Source organism: Blennius ocellaris (genome assembly GCF_963422515.1).
Source record: "Blennius ocellaris genome assembly, chromosome: 1".
Lineage (NCBI taxonomy): Eukaryota > Metazoa > Chordata > Actinopteri > Blenniiformes > Blenniidae > Blennius > Blennius ocellaris.
This window is the reverse complement of record NC_137650.1, coordinates 26,363,536-26,383,450: the sequence shown is the minus strand read 5'-3', so window position 1 is coordinate 26,383,450 and position 19,915 is coordinate 26,363,536. Positions and strand designations below refer to the sequence as shown.

The 19,915-nt window shown below is 42.4% G+C and overlaps 2 protein-coding genes across 3 annotated transcripts in view; both read left to right on the top strand.

Annotated features, from left to right (window-relative positions):
- Window positions 1-4,337, top strand: part of ankrd11 (ankyrin repeat domain 11) — a 112,240-nt gene extending 107,903 nt beyond the window's left edge. For both annotated transcript variants that reach the window (XM_080497003.1, XM_080497002.1), the window contains one exon: window positions 35-4,337. In XM_080497003.1, the coding sequence (XP_080353129.1) occupies window positions 35-220 (186 nt within the window). In that variant the 3' untranslated portion in view covers window positions 221-4,337. The remainder of the gene's footprint in view (window positions 1-34) is intronic.
- A 2,273-nt stretch (window positions 4,338-6,610) lies between these two features.
- On the top strand, window positions 6,611-19,782 carry slc22a31 (solute carrier family 22 member 31). Its single transcript, XM_080501984.1, has 9 exons — window positions 6,611-7,009; window positions 10,262-10,365; window positions 10,471-10,625; window positions 14,268-14,436; window positions 14,837-14,982; window positions 15,827-15,935; window positions 16,603-16,817; window positions 17,409-17,520; window positions 18,266-19,782. Exons 1-9 carry the CDS (start codon window positions 6,620-6,622, stop codon window positions 18,708-18,710), a joined length of 1,845 nt encoding a protein of 614 aa, XP_080358110.1. The 5' UTR covers window positions 6,611-6,619; the 3' UTR covers window positions 18,711-19,782.
- The last annotated feature ends 133 nt before the right edge of the window (window positions 19,783-19,915 follow it).

The following is a 19,915-nucleotide window of genomic DNA, read 5'->3' as shown; positions in this document are numbered from 1 at the left end:
CTGAGTGACTAATGTGTGGCTCTCCTTCGCGCAGACGTGTCTGTTGATGCGACAGCAGCACGAGGCAGCAGCGCTCAACGCGGTGCAAAGGATGGAGTGGCAGCTGAAGGTCCAGGAGCTGGACCCGGCGGGGCACAAGTCCCTCTGCGTCAACGAAGTGCCGTCCTTCTACGTGCCAATGGTTGATGTCAACGACGACTTTGTCCTGCTGCCGGCGTGACACACCCAGAGTCACAGATAGAGAGCGAACTTCGACTGAATCACTTCTTCTCAAAGAGACTTCGTTGAACAGAACGAATGGAAAGGGCTAGCAAGTTTGAGAGAGGACTTCAGGCAAGAAAAAATTATATTCTAAAGAACAAGAGTACAGGTGAATAACTTGCTCTCGATTCCCTTCCGTGAAGAAGGAAACATGTTTTTACTGGGGAAAAAGAAAATACACAACTTGCACTTTCATCCTCAAAGTTTTTACGCTTTTGTTTGGTCGGAGCACGAGAAGCAGAAACAGTTTTTGCTTTGTCGCTTTGACCTGGGGACACGCCTCCTCAGCGCTCAGCTACTGTGAGACGGGGGACAGAGATATATTTTCTGCATTCGTTTTTTGGCCCCCGCTTCAGTACCCGCCACCGCCGCCATCGGGAGGACGCATCTGAGAGGAGCTCTCCCGTGGCGCCTGTTTGGAGGTCGGACTGAGGAGAGCCTCCTCTGTGGACGCATGGCTCCTGGTGTGCGGGGGAGGAGATCCCGAGTCCATCGCTGACCCAGAGGGCGCGGGCCGCGCCGTGGTGCGTCTTGCAGACCTTCAGTGGATCCAGGAAGCGACAGGCAACCACTGATGGTTTCCCCAGAGGACGCCCCTCTCCATTCAAACTACACCAGGTTTCGCTTAAACAGTCGCGGAAACAAAGCCTGGAGCAGGTTGGGACGCAGCAGAGGGTTTTCACGGTGTGTGAGCGTGTCCAGGCCCAGTGTCTGAGAGGAGGAGACTGACCCTGCAGCCTCTCAGCCTGGTGAAACGGGACAAGGCGGGCAGGGATCGCTGAGAACAGACCGGAGTGTTCCTCAGCGACCCCGCTCGCTCCACCACAAACAGCTCAGACCGCTACGGACTGCAAACACACCACGGGACAACCAGAAGAAACAACCATAACGAATGTTGAGATTCAAAGAGACTATGGAGAAACTGCAGTCTGGCAGGAAGAGAGAAATATTGTTTTTGTCTATTTCTTTACTTGGGCATTTCATTGTTTCTGAGGAAGTGACTTGAAACACTACAGAGCCAATATTAGTTTAATGGAAAAAAAACAAAACAAAAGAAAACTGAAAAAAAGTTGTATTCCGTAAATGATGTACAGTTTTTATATTCGTTAACCAATGTATTCTTGCTGCCTTCTAGATAATTTATTTTGCCACACATTACTGCACAGTTGTAAATAACCTATGTACTGTAATATCACTCAGTTAAGTGTAAAGAAAAAAGGTAAAAGAAATAAAAATTATCTTTTTATGTACAGTTCACTTTTGGGCAGCACTTTCCCCCCCCCTCCCCCTCTCATATCCATGGGCCAAAATGTGTACTCGGTTCTGTCAGTATTTGAAAGACTCCAGTGCACAGTCACATGATCCCATCTGTAAGATTCAGTCCGGAGTTCAGTAAAGAAAACTCTCCTGGACACGAGTCGCCTCAACACGAATAGCTGACAGTCTGCATTCAAAAGCCTCCACAGGCCGGCCGACCACCATACAGTCCCTCAGATGTAGCAGAATAGTTGTTGAGGATTTATTTAAAGAATAGTCAGAGGATTATTATTCACTGCTTTACTACACAAATATATCTGAAAAATTTCGAACCAAGAAAATGCCTTTTTCAGTGAAAAAAAAAAAAATGTACTCATTGTTGGGCAGCGTCACATAGATATATATAAATATATATATTGATGGGATGAAAGTGACCGTGAGATGTCATTCACAAGCAAAACCATTGTATTTGTGTAGAATGGGTTTAAATGATCAGTTCTTTTACATGTTTTTATTGAGGGAAAAAAAGAATTGGATATAATTTCTGATCATAACAAAACGTCGTCATCTGAAAGGTTTTTCACCGCGTCACTTCTCGTCCTGTTCTCCCGCCTCGTCTCATCGTCACATGACAAAGCAAGCACACCAAAAGCTTTCATTCCATCTCCACTTTGAACATGGTGAGTCTGGCTGCCCCCGTGTCCAGAGCCCCAAGGTGGTGTTCCAACTTCACCCACCAAGTGGCGTCAGCTTGTCAAAAAGTAAAGAAACTCGTGAACCTAATTGCCTCAGCATCAGACCCGCAGCCCTTCACTTCAGATGATAACGTAGAATCTCATACACCCACCAGGGAGGTGGATTCCCTCATCAGACTTGGTCATAACGCCCCGATCGGTCCAAACAAATAATCTGCAGCCACATCGTCCGAAATTCTTTCACTGTTTAATCTCCAGGGGGGCTTGGCTCGTGTTGTCAGGGATTTTAAATGTTAGCTTACTTCCTCGTGTTACTCACTTGTGTGGTGGCATTTGCCTTTTTGTTTTATTTTTTGTTTTTTGTTTTTATTTTTAGATTTTTTGTGTTCGGCCCAAGCAGACAAGACGTTATGAGACTTAAATCTTTCTCAGAATGAACCAAAAAGTAAACAGATTTCAACACATATACTGGAGGGGAAAGACACAGCCATATGCTGAGCAGACTGATCCTTTTCATTTGACTTTTTCATTTTCCCAATTTGTTTAAACAAAAATTTTTTAAAAAGAAGAAGAAAAAAAACCAGTTTAAATGTTGATTTGTGATGATTCGAATTGGATCACAATTTTATTTTTAGAAAAACTTCCCCGACAGGAAGGCCGCTCGTGTATCCTGATGGCAATATAACCCGAATCCGTTTAGGTTCTTTACACACCGTCAGTCAGCATAGCTGTGTTTGGTTTGTCTAGTCAAAGTGCAATGGTTGTTGCTATTACACTGTGCAGACAAGGTGGCAAGGCTAGATGTATAGTCATGGATATTTTAAAGAGATACACACATACTGGTTGGTAAACAGTCGTATTCAGATACAAAGCAAGAGTCAATAGCCAGAAAGTTTTGTTTTTTTTAAATAACCCCAGTTTGTCTTTTTTTTTTTTTTTTTTTGGTTCTTTTCTTAAAGTTTTGGGGGAAGAGGGGGTAAAGGTGTGTTTTGTTCACAGAATCTGTGTGTGTTTTTTATCCGTGTGTGTAGTTTTGAATGTTGTTGTGTTGATCTTAGGGGGAATTTGTTTTTAGTTCCTGTACAAAGCATAAACACCAGTGGCATGTCAATCACATTGCTTATCGAGCAGAATGTATACCGTTACTATGCCCTGACCGACGCCCTCTCACTATTGTTTACAAGACATCAAGAGCGTTTCCGTTTCACGTGTCACCCTTCTCGTTATGCTTTTGTTCGGTTGCTTTTTGACAGTTTTAAGCCCTGCCTTTGTTTTTATGTCAGAAATCAGTCATTTGTTTGAACCACAAAGGCTTGAAATGGTGATGCGGACTCGGCTGACCTCGGTCAGCGGCACGCCGCCGCATAAAGCAATAGACTTAAAACCTACCCGCTGATCCCTCAGTGTGACCATTGGACTAACCGGTGATAAATTGAACACACACACACATGCACACACACACACACACACACCAGTCCTCAGATGCACAGTAGAGCTCTTGGCCGGTGATACAGATGTGAGCCTGACGCCACCTCAGTCAGCAACATATTACCTCTACTCTCCTCACATTCATTCATAATGTTTTTTAGATTTGTTATGTTTGGGTTTTTTTTTCTTACTGGACATAATTATACATATTGCTATTTTTTCATTATCTAGAGTCACGATTTCAAGCCTTTTTATTTTCTAGTTTTCTTGTTGTTTTTTTCCTCATTTTTTAAATTAAAACCCAGACTGTAGCTGTTTCTTTGTTCCTTTTTTTTTTGTTTGTTTTAGAATGGAAAATGACTAATAAAAAGCATGGAGAACTACTCTTTAAATGGTGAGAAATAACCTATTTATTACCTTTTTGTTTTCTGACACCTGTGGTATGTTTTAAGTTGAAGTTGGTCTCCGCTGTGTAAATTTTCCTCCTTGTAATGCGTGAAAGAGACATAATGTACATAGCTCTGTAAATAAAACCTCCCAGGACGTTTTGCACCCTCCTCTTTGTACTAGTCTGAAAAATTGCGTAGAATGTGGGGTTCTAACAGCAACGGGCTGTGTGCGCTCGCTGCAGGTGATTATGATGTAACAATGTAACATTTTTTTTTTATTTGTACAATGTAGTTTATTTGTGTACATATTGTTGGAGCAGCTACGGGGGGGTGGGGTTGGGGTGGATGGTTTATTGGGGGGGTGGGGGGTTTGTTGATGCTATTGTCAGTGCTGTAACAGAAATCCAGTACTTTCACCTCCAGCTGTTGTTGATTTCCTGCAAAAAAAAAAAAAGAAAGAAAATGAGCAAAAAAAAAGTCACAAAAGAAAAAAAAAACAAACAAAATGAGTATGGACAGGGGGAAAAAGACTAAAACTGAAAAGTAAAAATTCTAAATTGTTATTTTCTACAGTTGCATGTACAGAGAGCGCGAGAACTGCTGTTGTTCCTCAGAGATTATGTTCGTTAATAAAATTTTGAAATATTACGAGATGTTCTCCTCAACTTTGTTGACTCAAAAGTTGCTGATGCACCCAGACGATAGCCTGCACATTCCAATGTCTCCTTACACGACAAATCGTTATAATATTAACGTTTTCCTCAGTATAAACATCAAGTCGTAGTGATGTTATTGTGCGGGGCTGAATGAGTGTTATCTATTGATAGAATCATGATAAATCCTCTTTGCTGTCACGAGGGGAAGATGGAAAATGTTGGACGTTCCTGATCTCACGTTGCTGCCAAATTTTGTGGTAAACAAATAGTTTGGAAGAGTCCAGGCACTCTGGTTGGTTACATGGTTCCGATTTCTTATAATTAACCATCATGACCAGGGCAAGTCTCATATCTTTAGTAAATACACACTCTTTCGCCACAATGTATAAGAATACTGAGTCCTGTGACATCAAGGACAGTAAATACCAGGATTTCTCTTTTATGAGGAAGAAAAACCTGTTCACGCTGCAAGTTGTCAGTTCAATGATCTGTCATTATTCGCTAAAACAAAAAGGGTGAGGAAGATGTTCATCTTGCAGTTCCTGGATGTGGCTGTTGGCATCCAGAGCAATTTGAGTTTTCATTTGTCAGAGTGAGGTTAAAGAGGAACATCAGTGCTGCAGATCTGCACATCACTTGCTGCTCCTTCATACCAATAAAATATCAAACTTCTCACAATAGTGCTCTTGTGTGTGTTGACGACCCTGAAGACAAAATAAAGCCAAAATATAAACAATGGCAATTAACGTTTCAGTATTTGCTTCATCCAGATGTGGGTCTGTCGTAGGTGAATCGATTTTAGTGTATATTTTGTTTTTAAATAATACGTATGTATGAGAACTTAATCAAATTTAAATTGATGTTTTATGCACTCGGTCTAAACTGTTTAGCTCCGGTAATGGTTCAAATCTGGCAGACCATAATAAGCAGGCTGGTTCAGATGGGGGGTGAATGGCACTCACTGGACCAGGTACATGTACCGAAGTCCAGGGGCTGAAACTGAACCAGATCTGTATCTGGGACAAGCTGAGGCAATAAAATCTGTGTGATTAATGGTGGAATTAATCTCCTCTTGACCCCAACCATCCCTAACTCACACTCTCAAAATATCACCTGAATGTGTCTTTCTCTATCTTACTGCTGTTTTATGCCCAGTACCAATGCAAACACATCTCAAACCATTAGAATGTCATAAAAGAGTCCAATATTTTTTGTCACTCATTTAAGGAAGTGAAACCCAAATATTAGACGATTTCATTAAACATAGAATTAATAGTTCGATTCTTTCCTCTTGAAATTCAGATGATTGTGGCTCACAGACAATGTACACCCCAAATTCACTGTTTCAGAAAATTAAAATCTTACATAATGTCAGGTTTCTGAATAGTATGTTCATTTATCTGCACACGGTGCTTGGTTAGGCTGCCTTTTGCTCCTCAGGTGACTTTTCTGGCCAGTTAATCTGACTAACGCCACGGTCACTGATCTGACTTTTGGTACCTTTTGGCAGTGTGGGCAGGGGCCAAGTCCTGCTGGGAAATGAAAGCAGCATCTTCATGAAGCTTGTCTGCAGAAGGAAGCATGAAGCGCTTTAATGTTTCCTGGTAGATGACTGCGTTAACTGTGGACTTCAGGAAGCACTGGATCAACATCGACAGGGTGTTGGACATGGTGCTGGAGTCAGACTGAAAAGAGTCAGGGGAGGGGGTCAGGTGAGTCAGAGGAGGGGCTCAGGTGAGTCAGAGGTCAACCCCCAGGACTCGTTCGTCCCCGCCCCTCAGCCTCCGCCCCTCCTCCTCCTCTTCCTCCTCCTCCTCCTCCTCCTCCTCCTCACCACCTGCAGGCTGAGTTGCGCCTCGGTCGGCTGTGCAGTGCGCGCTCGCTGCGTAAAATGGCACCAGGGCCATCTGTTTCCAGTAGCTCTCGCTTCCACATGGATTATGAGGCCAAGGTTTTCCCTCACACCGGCGGCTACGGGCGCTACAACCGGATCGTGGTCGTGTTCAGCTGGTTTCCAAACTTCGCCGTCATGCTGAATCTCCTCAGCGACGCGTTCTACACTCTGATCCCGGAGTCGTACCACTGCAAGCCGGATCCCGAGCTCCTGCCCGCCGCCTTCCTCCTCAGCAACTTCTCCCGACAGGGCTACCTCAACCTCACCATCCCCCGGGTGGAGGGCTCCGGGCTCAGCCACTGTCAACTCTTCAAGTACCCGCACAACAGCTCGGACTTCTCGGAGAGCGCGCCCCGGGAGAAGGTGGCCTGCACCCGGGGGTGGGAGTACATCACTGCTGCGGGGCTGCAGAGCAACTTCGTCACTGAGGTAGGGGATCACCGCAGAAGATCTTCAGCAATGTATTTCGTTTGCGCAATTTTGTTACAATTAAAGATTCAGGCATCGCTCCAAGGTGTTGCTGAACTGGATCAGCTCCAGTTTGTCTCTGCAAGTAGGTCTCTGTCAATATTGACTCAGCTTCAACAGTAGGAACTTTACTGCGGCTCTCACTTTCTGTCACTCTCACAGGGCCAAAGGCAGCAGAAACACACCAGGTAGTTCACAAATCCACTGATTGTTCATCCAACATCAGAGAAATGATGAGCTGTTTGGGTTTGCCTTCAATTGAAGAGCACGTTTTCTTGTCCAGGACAAGCCGTGCCTGGAAACAGACTGTTTACTCATTGTCTGATTGTATCTTGTTGCGTAACTTGTATTTAAGGAACACAATTTTCTCCATCAGTGGTGTTTTCATCCATCTTGTTCAACCGGAGTCTTATCAGCCTACAAATATTAAGCACAGAGATATTTCTCACGTCCACAGTACGTTTCTATATAATATTATATCTGAAAGTGGACCTCAGTGGGCTGACAAGGAGGACGGAGTCATTGAGAGTAATTACCCCCCTCAGATTATTGTTTGCTTTTCATGACTTCAAGGAAAAAGATAGGGGCAGTGAGGCCTTTTCCTCCCCTCAGTGACACACTGTGCTGTTAGGAAGCTCCCATGTTCCTTCCTGAGACCCCGAAGCTTCCTCCAATAACAGCGGCTTCCTCTGGCCGTGACGTCATTCACAGGGACAATGGCAAAGTTGAGAATAGACGAAAAACTGAGCCGGGTACAATAGTCATAATGCAGACGTCGGGTAACATAACAGAGTCCTAGTTCACAGTTGCCGCGTTTGTCAAACCTGTCAACGTAGTAGAAATGCGTTTTAATTTCCCACTCTGTGGGTTTGATGACAGATTTAGATGATATTTAAGATCAGCAGAGGCTGAGCGAAGGCAGAGTGAATCCTGAACAAGTCACCAGCTCATCACAGGACAAACGTAAAGAGAGCAACCGTGACTCACACTCGCTAACAGGACAACTTTAGAGTCTACATCACTGGAGACACTTGCATGTTGCATTACATGATCTTAATGTTCTTCACCTGAGATCATCACTTGGCGCAAACATCACCTCAGATATCGACACGCGCTCACTTACAGAGGTTGTGGTCAGGTTAGGAAGTGGGTGAAAACAGAGATGGAAGTAAAGAAGTCAGACTTTGTTAAACTTCAGTTCATACGCTTCTACTCAGAGAAGGTGCTGCTTTGGTAAGCTGCTTTTATATCATGATGTTTTACTGTATCCAGCGTGTTACAATGAAATACTGCGTAGAATGGTTTTGCACTTTTCCCATCCCTGAAAGTGAGTTTATTGCTGATCTCAATCAACATAAATGTTTTTTTGTGTGTTTTTTTTATAACTGGAATAGCAATAGTACATTGAAGTTTTGCATGATATATCAAACCAGCACTGCTCAAGAGCATTCCTCTTTCATAAATACCTTTTTTTTTTAATAATATCTTCTTTCATTTGATGTTGTCAGATTACAAAGCTACAAAACATTTCAGTAGTTTTCCACACTAATCAGAATCCGATCATACTGTGAGAAGCTCATTTTCAAAACAAACTTCAGTTCAATGTTACTAAAATGTGTTTTAAGTTGTAAATTCTAAACACATAAAGAAAAATGGTGTGCTTCAAGCATACTACCAATAAATCTATTAAGTCCTATTGTGTGTACGGTACTTTGAAAATAATGTGTTGTATAGTCAGACATTTCTTCTAAATAACATGGGAAACAATTAAGCCTATTTGGAGAAATTTCAAATTTTAAAAAAATGGAGCAATATGTATGTTTTTAATCAGTTTTAAGTCACTTTGAAATAGATTTGATTGTCAACAAGTATAGAAATATACTAATATAAAACATAACCCCCTGAAGGGTGACAGTTCTCCCTATGATCGTCCTGTAAAGCGTTCAGTGTGGCTGGAATTGGAAACAGCACTGATGAGCAGGCTTCCACTTAGTCCTGATTTCTTGGTGGGAAATAACCCGACACTTTATTTGTGTTATTGTGCATCAAACTTAAAATGTGATGATAATCAGCTAATGTCTCTTTTTTTTATGTGACAGTCTGTTATTTTACCCAAGTTTGGACACTGCAAACAAATTTCTATAAGAGTTTTTGAATGGTGCATCAGAGACGATTTTGCAGTTTTTCAGGTTTTCAGCCTGAAGCTGCTGCTTTTGCAGCTCGTGTTCGATTCTGATGGGATTTGTTGACCGGTTCTCTCTCGCTCATTTAGTTCTGATGGTTTGGGTCGTTCAAACTATACTCAGTCGAGTGAATGAGAAAGTGCAGACAGCAAATAGTACTAACCAGATGTAGAGCTGCTGGCAGCTACTTTCTTGTAATGTAATAATCCTGTCAGCAGGCATCTTAATTCAATTAGGTTCAGCGTGGTCTTCATTCCTGCTTCCTCACAGAAATCTCTCTGTTTGTGACGGCACTGGACGCCTGCTGTTCTGCACAGTCCCAATTATGATGAATTTAGCTCCTTTGAGACGATTTGTTCTCGCGCCTTTTTCAAGACCTTTTGATGACCTAGATTTCATTTTATAAAGTAGGAAAATTACTCGCATCTTTATGATTGTTGTGTGTTGCTCAGTGAGGGTTTGGGTTGTGTGTTTCATTCTGTACAAACATTTGTGGGTTAGTTAGTTCTTGGCTTTAAGCTGATATAAATACTTCTGCTGGGACATAAAAGTTAGTAAAAGTGCATCATCCTGTCCAAACATTAAAGAAATGGAAAACTAGAGTTGTGTTCAGGGACTTTGATTTTGAGTTCCAGATACTGGAAATGTCGATATCGACCTTTTATCGTTTGTCAGAGATTTAAATTCACAAGACAAACACACACGTGAGACTGACATCTCAGATGTGTCTGTCGAGTTTGCATATTAAACAGTTCAGAAACATGATGCAGATAACTTCTGATAACTTTCTCTCCAGTCTTTCTATCTAAATACCTGCTTTAAAGAAGGTCTGTGTTTAGTTTTTGTTTGCATTTGAGCTTTTGTGAAAGCTTTTTATTGGAGCTGGGATGGCGTTGAATTGATTATTAAACGGTGCTCACAAACAGCCGGTACTAACACTGTACATCACACAGCTGCTGGCAGAGCCGTTCCAGTGAAACGAGCTTCGGTTTGCTCTGCAGGAAGTGAACTTGTCCGTCTTCCTTCACAGTGGAACCTGGTCTGTGACAACTACTGGAAAATCCCAGTGCAGCATATCTGCTTCATGACGGGATGGATTCTGGGGTATGTCGTTCTCGGGACGCTGTGTGACTGGTAAGCGACAGTAACACTTCAAGACATAAATAGTGCCTGTTTAGAATCTGAACTTATTGTTTTTGAGAACTGATGTAACTGTGCATGTGTGTGTGTGTTTTCCAGGTTGGGTCGCCGGCGAGGTTTCCTCCTCTCTCTCAGCCTGTCCAGCCTGTTGGGGGTAGCCGTGTGCTTGTCCAGCAGCGTGGTGGTCTTCCTGATACTGCGTCTCGCTCAGGGCGCCACGCTCGCCGGAGTGTTTGTGTCCTCCTATATTGCCAGTAAGTTTAAGTATCCTCCACACACAGATCCCTGCAGCCCTATCGGGTATAGTTTCTACAGAGAGAAAGGAAACCGACAGCAGCAGCCTCTTCATGAGGAGACGCGTTCGGTTTATGTTACAGAAGAGAGTTTATAATGCATCCTAATGTAGTGGAACAAAAAAAAATACAGGAGAAACAGTGAAAAGCTGGTTTGCAATTAAAAAAAGACTGAAATGAGAAGCATGAGGGTACATAATAACATTTGATTGTTACTTCTCCATTGCTTCTTTAGCTGTGGTGCGTTTCTGCTGGGCGGTTATCAAGATGCATACATTTTCTCTTCCAGAAAATCAAATGTTCTGTGAGGATTGCATAATATTCATGTTGGTTATGTAAGGTTAATGTTACAAATTGCATCCTTGTGATTTGCAGCGCTAGTTAAAAGGCTCTTTGAATTGAGATTTCCTCTGGGGAACTCAGCCAGACTGAGAATCCGTCTCGTCGTCTTCTGCTTCTGCAAGTGAGGCTCAGAGAGCTGGAAGCAATCAAGCAACACTGAACAAGAGTTGCGGTTCTCTTAAAAACCCAAGTGGAGGTGACAATATGCAAACTCCACAAAAAGGCCTAGCCCTAACCTTAATATTGTCACAGTGTTGTGCTCACCGCTGCACGGCAGTAATTGCTAAACAAACCCAACCAAAACCTGTCCGTCCTCCTTATCAAGTATCAGGGATTAGACAATCGTGCTGAGAAGCCACAGAAGCGAGTTAGAAAACCCGTCTTATCTTATTTCCAGGAAAAGCAAACAGCCGATTTTAAACTGGTTCAGGAAATCTCATTTGTCTCTTGTATTGGTTTTTATGTTATTTTTAACTTTTGTGAGGTGACCCTGATTGTTGTGAAAGGTGCCAATCAATAAAATGTATTATTATTATTATTATTATTTGATAAAAGAGTGATATTGATTATCTTTTTATGCCACCTTTAACAAGATGTGCTAAAGTCATTGAACCTAAAAATTTGTTTTTCTTTAGCAGCTCGAGTACGAAATGTGTTCCTGAGTTTGATAAAACAGTATCGATGAAAAGTTAATGGATTCTAACAGTGTGTCTGTTCTTTTACAAGTCAGATTCAGGCAGGGTTCATGAAATTTGCCAACTTTATGTGTCAGGCGTTTAAATCAGTGTTTCCTTTGTAAACAATAGATTTCATACAGTGAGGCTGACAAGAAGCCAATAATGTTTTTTTTCCCATAGTAGTGCTACAAATAGTAGTGTATTTAGTGTATATTCTCTGCTCAGTTTTTATTTTTAAAGTACTTTATGACACGTTATACAACAAGATCATGATTAGAAGCGGAATCAGAAGAGAAATTGTTTGCACAGTTTCAGACGTAAAGAGAAAATGGATTTGCTTGCCACCTGCTGCAGGTCCATCTTGTTCTCCGCTGTATAGTTGTGCAGTGCAGCAGTAGTTCAACAGGATCTTTTTCCGTGTTTCACACTGAGGAATGTCCGAGGAGCAGCAGCAGCAGCAGTGAAGTATTGATGGAGCCCAGGAAAAGATAAATTTGACTCTGACATGTTCTCCAGGAATGAGCTGCTGCTGGCGCTCACAACCAGTCGTCTTGAGTTTAAGCTGAAGCACAGCTGATTTGATCATGTTACACAAACTGGAGAACCCCCCCACCCCAACAACAGTGGGTCTCAAACCTGTGACCCTCTGAACCCCCCCCCGGTGCACTCCTTTAAAAATAAATGGGATCAAGGATAATAATCCTAGCAGAGAAAGCCAGACATTTACCGTAATATGATTACATCTTTTAATCATTTAGAGCAACTGTTATAAAAACCTCATTAAAAATCTTTGAGAAAGAAATCCTCTCACACTTGCGGTTGTTGAGCCAGTCTTCTACTAAGAAATGGTCAATTCAAACAATTCAATTTAACATACTGAATGTATCTGTGGGGAAAAAGAAGACATTGGATCTCTTTGTTGTAAAGCCACATCGGATTTTATTAATGTTTTTTTTCCCACCTGAAATCAAAACTTGTTTGCAGCAATAATACAAAATAATCTACTTAGACAGATAAATGGCTACATGCACTGATTATTACAAAGTTGAGATGAACTCTTTACCCTGTGTAATTATTTACAATTGTATATTAATAATTTCATTTAATTGCTCCATAATAATTTCAACTGGTCTTGGCTCCAGGATGAAACACTTGTTCGCTGGTTGTGTTTCCGATTGTAAACAGAGGAACTGTTTGGGGATCTGTGCAGCGCCGTGAGCTCTGACAGACAGCTGGCAGATGCTTCTGGGTTTTCTTTCCTCGTGCCTCTTCGTTGTCCTTGTTCATGGGGACAGCTGAGTCGTACATGTGCGTTCGTTCTTTGAGCTGAATGCTCGGCGTCCTTTTTATGATCACTTCGTTTGTGTCTGTCTCCTTGCAAACTACGAGAGCAGTTGGTATATGCGCTGGTCTGACGGGAGTGAAGTGGCGTGAGAACGTAATCACTTCAGAGATGATACACATTCCTGTGCCGGATGAGGTGATCCATGTACTTTTATCTCCAGTCCACACCCACCTTTTCTGTTTTTCATGTCATGTAAAGTAAAACTCCCACATTCCTGCTGGTCAGGCCCAGATTGAGTCCAGATTGTCAGATTTGCAGGGTGGGATGTGGCGTTCCCAGTGTACTGCTGGAGCTGCTCCGCCTCCACTGAGAGGAGAAAACAAAAACAATATCAGGACCCGACTGAAGGCAAGGAAGCGAGCAGGAAGTGAGCCTCTCGTTACCCTGCGATCACCCCACCCCGGCAGGGAGGCGCCTCGGTGGCAGAGCCAGGTCAAAGGTCACCACAAAACATGCAGCCGGATTCTCTCCCAAACTGATCTACGTCAGCATCTGACTCCCTTCTAAATATTTGTTTCATAATATAAGACATTGGGAAAAATGAACCTTTTACTCTGTTTGCAGGCCTTATGAAGGAGAACTAGTTTTTCACTTTCTACTAACATCTTCAATTCAATTTATTCCTGAATAACATTGTAAATATTTAACACAGCGAGTGTGTGTGTGTGTGTATGTATGTATATATATATATATACAGTATATATGGATGTCTACTGCATGTATGTATATCTGTGTATGAAAGGATCGTGAATCCTTGTGTTTTTCAGTATTTTCTCGTGAAAGGATTAGATTTATTTGCCCTGATTTTCTTTTAATCATATGTTTATTTTACTTTATAGTTGAAGCTCACTTCCATACTATTTATTTTTTAGTTGCCCTGGTAGTTATCGACCACCCTACCACATAACCAGTAAATCCAGCACAGAAGTGATTTATTCAATGGGTTGTTGTTTTGTTTTTTTTACCTTGATCTTTACATTTTGACTGAGAGGTTTCTGGTTGTGGAATTGAGGTAAACATGGTAAAGCAGCTGAGTAGGTGAGAAACTCTGAAGCATATTGAACACTGCACATGTTAAACAAACACCGGTGCGGTGTGATGACTTGACCTTTTAACGACCCGTCGCCGACGCTCCAGCCGTTAATTTCACGTTCGTTTCTCCCGGACAGGAAATTCATAAATGGATTTGTTCTGCTTCCGTCACGTTTTGATGTTGTCTGGGCTTCCTCGCTGTCGCAGGGCTGGAGCTGTGCGACCCTCCCCACCGCCTCATGGTTGCCATGATCAGTGGCTTCTTCGCCGTGTTCGCCGAGCTGCTGTTGCCGGGCATCGCTGTGCTGTGTCGTGATTGGCCCGTTCTCCAGGCCGCGGCCACTGTGCCTCTGCTGCTGCTGCTCTCCTATTGGTGGTGAGTCAGGGGGACATTTGTCCAGAGCTTCATTCATGTGGTCTGAACCGCACCGGTCGAGTAATGTGACACACAGCTCAGTCATTAGATTTGTCTATCATGGATTTACTGTACACACTGAGGTTTGTTTCTGCCTACAAGGACTTGTAAATTCTTAATGTGTATTAAATGTAAATACATTTAGAATGCACTTGTACATATTGGTAGCAAAAGAAATTAAATGGCAACGAAACTAAAATGATTGATGCAGCCATGAATGATAGTCATTTTAAAATCGTATAAGCATGAGGGGGGTGACTGTGCTTTCAAGTCACTGTTTCTTTCTCCCTGTAAATGTAAGAGTGAACGGTTGAGTTTTTAAAATCTTTCCACGTGGTGACGATGTTGTTGTTTTGTGCAGCTGCGTCTCGGTGTTTCCCGAGTCTCCTCGCTGGCTGCTGGCCACACGTCAGATTCCTCAGGTGAGGAGGAGCCTTCAGGAGTTCTCCAAAAGAAATGGCGTCTGTCTGCAGGACGAACTCTTCCCCGGAGAAACCCTGCTGTCAGGTACACACACACACACACACACACACACACACACACACACACACACACACACACACACACACACACACACACACGCATATCCCTTCGGCAGTCAAAAATGTAACCGTAAATAGTTAAAAATGCTTTATTTAATATTCTTAAGCTACAATTTTGTTTTGATTTGATTCAGAGCACTTTTACCAGAACGTTGCATCATAATTAGGATGAATGGAGATTCAACCAAAGAACCATTAAAGTCGATATCCATGCTCGTTTTTTAAGCTGCTGCTTAATCCAAAGTCTGTTGAATAATTGTTTTAGCTCCAATTGGTTTATACTGTAATTATCTTGATCTATTTGCTGCAGTTTTTCTGCTGCCCTGTGTCTACCCACTAAATATAAATACATTTGTGGTTGACCACATGTCCAATTCGTTAATCATATTAATGATAATAAAGATAATCTGATGGTCGATCTTGATCAGAGTTGTATAACTCAGTCCAGATCCTGCCATTGGTCCATTTGCAGTCCTAAATGTGACAGATAAGGTAAAAACTCTGAAGTTCTCCCTGGAGCTGCCCTGAGAAAGGTTGTGACCTCCATCGCTGATCTCTTATTTTCCCAAAGGATTGCAGGGACCCTCCATATTAAAAGAAATGAGCAGGTTTTCAGGGCTGCTCTAGATCATAGACATTCTCTTTTTCTACTTGTACAAATCAAATTTTGACAACCTCAGAGCAAAGTCTCAGGACCCCGTGTGTTTTCTGTCTTTTTTCTCACTATGCTTCCATACTTTTTTTTTGGGGGGGGGGGGGTTCTTTCATGCAAAATGTTGACTTCAGTTCTGTTTTTCTTCCTTTTCTAGAAATTGAATCAGTGTATGGAGACGATTGTCGACCGAGGTACTACTCCGCTCTGGTGCTTCGTCAGACTCGTGTCATCTGGAAGAACTGTCTCATACTCAGCTTCACTCTGTGAGTTCGTCTCTGTATTTGTAGACGCGGAACTGCTAGTTAAGTGAATTTTCACATACATGCATTTTACATCACTCGTGGTTGCACGTAGAGACTTGGTGTTTCATGCGTAGTCCAACCAAATCAGTTTCTTTAGGAATATAAAGTAGTTTCTGGCTGAAAGCTTTAATGAAGTAAAATCCTGATGTGCGTCATTCTTATTGAATAAGACGTTGTGTCCAGTATTAACATAATAGTGATAATGCGTGTCAGCACATGCCTCTTCATTCAAAAAGCACAATCTATGAGGAAAAATTGAGTACATTTCACAGTCTGACATTTAAAGTACTGATTCACCTTATTTAATTAAGTAAAAGTATTTTTTTAATCTGTATTTCTATTTAAGTACTGATCCTGAGTACTTGTGTCAACTCTACATGAAGCTAAGGAAGAAGGATGTTATTCCCAGCTTTGCCACTTGATGTCACTAAATCTCAAATAATAATAACTTCAAATCTTCCAGCAGATTAAATAAGTCCCAATGATTTCTTCCATTGTAGTCACAGACTAAAGGAAAAAAACAAAACGTGTTGATGTCTTGACTCTCGCATGTTTTGCATCCACACGTGAATCATATATTAATTTACTGTTGTGACGTAATCATTCCGGGTCTCTTGTGTCCCTGCAGGTTCATTGGAACAGGCATTCAGTACTGTTTCACCAGAAACCTCCATCGCTACTCCACCAACTTCTACTTCAGCTACTTCCTGCGAGTGGTAACCGGAGCGCTGGCATGCATCTTCATCTGCTTGTCGGTGAATCACTTTGGGCGGCGTGGTATCCTTCTGCTCTCCGCCATCGTCACGGGCCTGTCCTCGCTGCTGCTGCTGGCCCTCACACAGTGTATGTTACAGCTTACATTTAAAACGTTGTGTTGTTGTTGTTTTTTTGACAAGCCCTTTTATTTGTTTCATAACAGTTCATGTTTACAGAACTTTGATTCATCTCAGGTTAATATCATTTGCCTCAACTTTTAGGTCAAATGTAGTAGTTGCAGGACTGTAGGTGTAGTATGCAACATGGTATGTTGTATACTACAAAGAAACTAAATGTGTATTAGGGGTCGATGCACACATCAATGTCTTCATCAAGGTGTTCATTATGCTCCTGATCTTGTTTTTCACTACAAAACTGTGTGTCAGTACTTTTTGGAACATTTATAGCACCATTAGCAATGTTGAAATTATACATATCAGTCTTCATTCTGCTCACAGTACTTTCATACCAATGTATCTTACAATTACCGTACAATACATTTATTTTTTTAGAGGAAAGATTTTACAGAGATTTTAAATCACACTTGAAGGATTTTCAGATAAATGCTGACAAAAGCAGTCGGACGCTAACTTAAATTTTTTTTTTAACTTTATTTTAAAGTTCTAAGTTAAAATAAAGTGCTGCAGCTCTGGTTCAGGCTGTTGTTTGTGTGTTCAGACCTCCAGGGCGGCCTGGTGTTGGTGCTCTCGGTGGTGGGGCTGCTCTTCTCTCAGGCTCTCGCCATGCTCAGCGCTTTCTTCGCCAGTGAGGTGATGCCAACTGTGGTCCGGTGAGTGTTTGCTGGTAAATTATGCAGAAAGTTTAATATCTATTTTCAATTGGTCGTCATAATGCAAAGACGAATCCCATCCTCAAGCACTTCCTGAAACTGGATTCCAATCCAAATGCACACTTTCCTCCTGTACCGGTGAAACGTTTGAAAAATAACCGTTGTTTCATCAGACTAATATGGCTTGTGATCTACTTTTATAAAGGCAGGTAAAACTCTCCTACTTACATTTAAACATGTTTCCCTACATAATTCTTAATGCATAGTCTTAAATGAAGCTGAACCTTTTCTATCTATTAGTTTTAAGATCAGAGCAAACTCAAATGTGACATTTTGTATCGTTGCTCACTTCTTGTTTACAACTATAAAGTTATTTACACGCTCATTATCTGCAAACAAGACGGCGTCTATGAGGCTCCAATTTCACTCTTGATAGCATGTGATGTCATGGTCTTCTCTGTACCTCAGTCACATGATCCACCTGCCTTTTTAACTCCATGTGATCTCCATGCAATTTACCTCTGAAAACAACTGGTTGATTGCAGTTGCAATTGTTAAACACCTTAGCCGATAAACTTATCTGAAAATACAACATCATTTCTACATCTTCAAAAAGAATTAATAGGGTCCAGTTTTTTTTTTCTAAAGGCATTTCTGCTTGGAAAGCGGCCATTATGAACATGTGATTTTTCCATCCCGATGCCTCCCAGTTCTAATTGGTTCGTCTCCTCTCTCCGTCCGTCAGAGGCGGCTGTCTGGGCCTGGTGTTGGCCTCGGGCTGCGTCGGCATGGCTGCCTCCTCCCTCATGGAGCTTCAAAACAATGGCGGCTACTTCCTCCACCATGTCATCTTCGCCTCCTTCGCCGTCCTCTCCGTCCTCTGCATAATGCTCCTGCCAGAGAGCAAACGCAAACCGCTCCCGGACTCCGTGAAAGACGGCGAGAGCCAGCGGCGGCCGCCTCTCTTCCTGTCCCAGCCCGGCAGGGACAACCTGCCTTTGCTGCGCACGCGGACTCCTGTGCCGGAGTACAACCCCGATAACTACTCCCGCCTGGTCTCTGCCACCAGGAAGATGCTGACGAAAGATACCTTGCCTTACCGGATTGCTGTGCCGACTCATTCCCCTCTGCTGTCGGACAGCGACACACAAGAGCAACAGTGTGGCACAAATAAGGAGGTTTTATCCTAACTGGGCAAACACACTCCTCCTCCTCTTCCTTCCTCCAGACAGACTGCTGCGTTTGCATCGGACAGTTTACCATCAGCCTGCATTGTAAAATCTCCACCTGATCCTCAATCCACTGACAAAAGTGACCTCATTATTGAGCCCGCGGCTCCTCGTTAAATGTTCGTTCGCTGAGAAATGTTCTCACAGGAATTCAGGTAATACATTTGAAGAAAAAGTGTCCTTCTCTTGCTCAGGCTTTTTCTTTCTTTTTTTTTTTTCATACGCTGAGCTCAGTTCACTCAAAACTGTTGAGTCTCGTGTTTAGTTTTTGTGTGGTACATTCACTTAAAAATGATCACTCTGTGCAGCGGAGGTCACATGGCTCATTCAAATCCAATTGCTGGACGTTGGTGTTGCCGATCATGTGGGCTGCAGCCTTCGGTCCATTTATGAGTGATGCATGCACTTTTCGTTACATCTTCCCGTCGGATTCATCTGCAGCTGCTGAGAGGAGCCTGAAGATCACAGGACTGGATCCAGCTCTTCTTACAACGCTCATAGAGGAGGTGTCTAAATGATGCACCCATCACTGAATATGATGACGGAGGGGGAAAAAAATGAGGATCTTAAAAGGCACTTTTAATATTTCTTCTGCCACTAACCAGCCCCAATGATGCAAATGTCTCATACTAGTGTTAAGTGAATCTTACCATGTGAACTGAGTGAAAATCAGATCAGATACCAACTAGAGGATAGAAACATTTTCTTTTTTTTAAAGGGTGTTTTTTTTTTTTAAATGAGCACTGAAGATGCTACATTTACAGGCTTCTCAACAGAAAACATTGAGCCACTTATTGTTTGTGTTTACCTATTGAAACGACAGCGCTGTGATTTGACAGCTTCATGACACTGACTGCACTGAAAGCCATTAGAGGCTTTCATATTTATTTTCAAGCCGTGAGAGTGAGATACATGTTGTGGTCTCTACGTCTCGAATGTATCGCTGCATGCATCTTTGGTCTTTGGTTTTGAGTTCAGGTGTACTTCTGGTTTGTGAAACAGTGATCAAATCACTTCATATCCTCGACTCGCTGTTTCTTCCGGCCTCGCCGAGAGAAAGTCCATCACTGGAGCAAGTTCAGTTTTTGTAGCTTTGTGAGCAAACCTGCTCTCAGCCTTTAATGGAAGTCACTGTGTTACTTCACTGTTTATGAACAAAGGTGCAT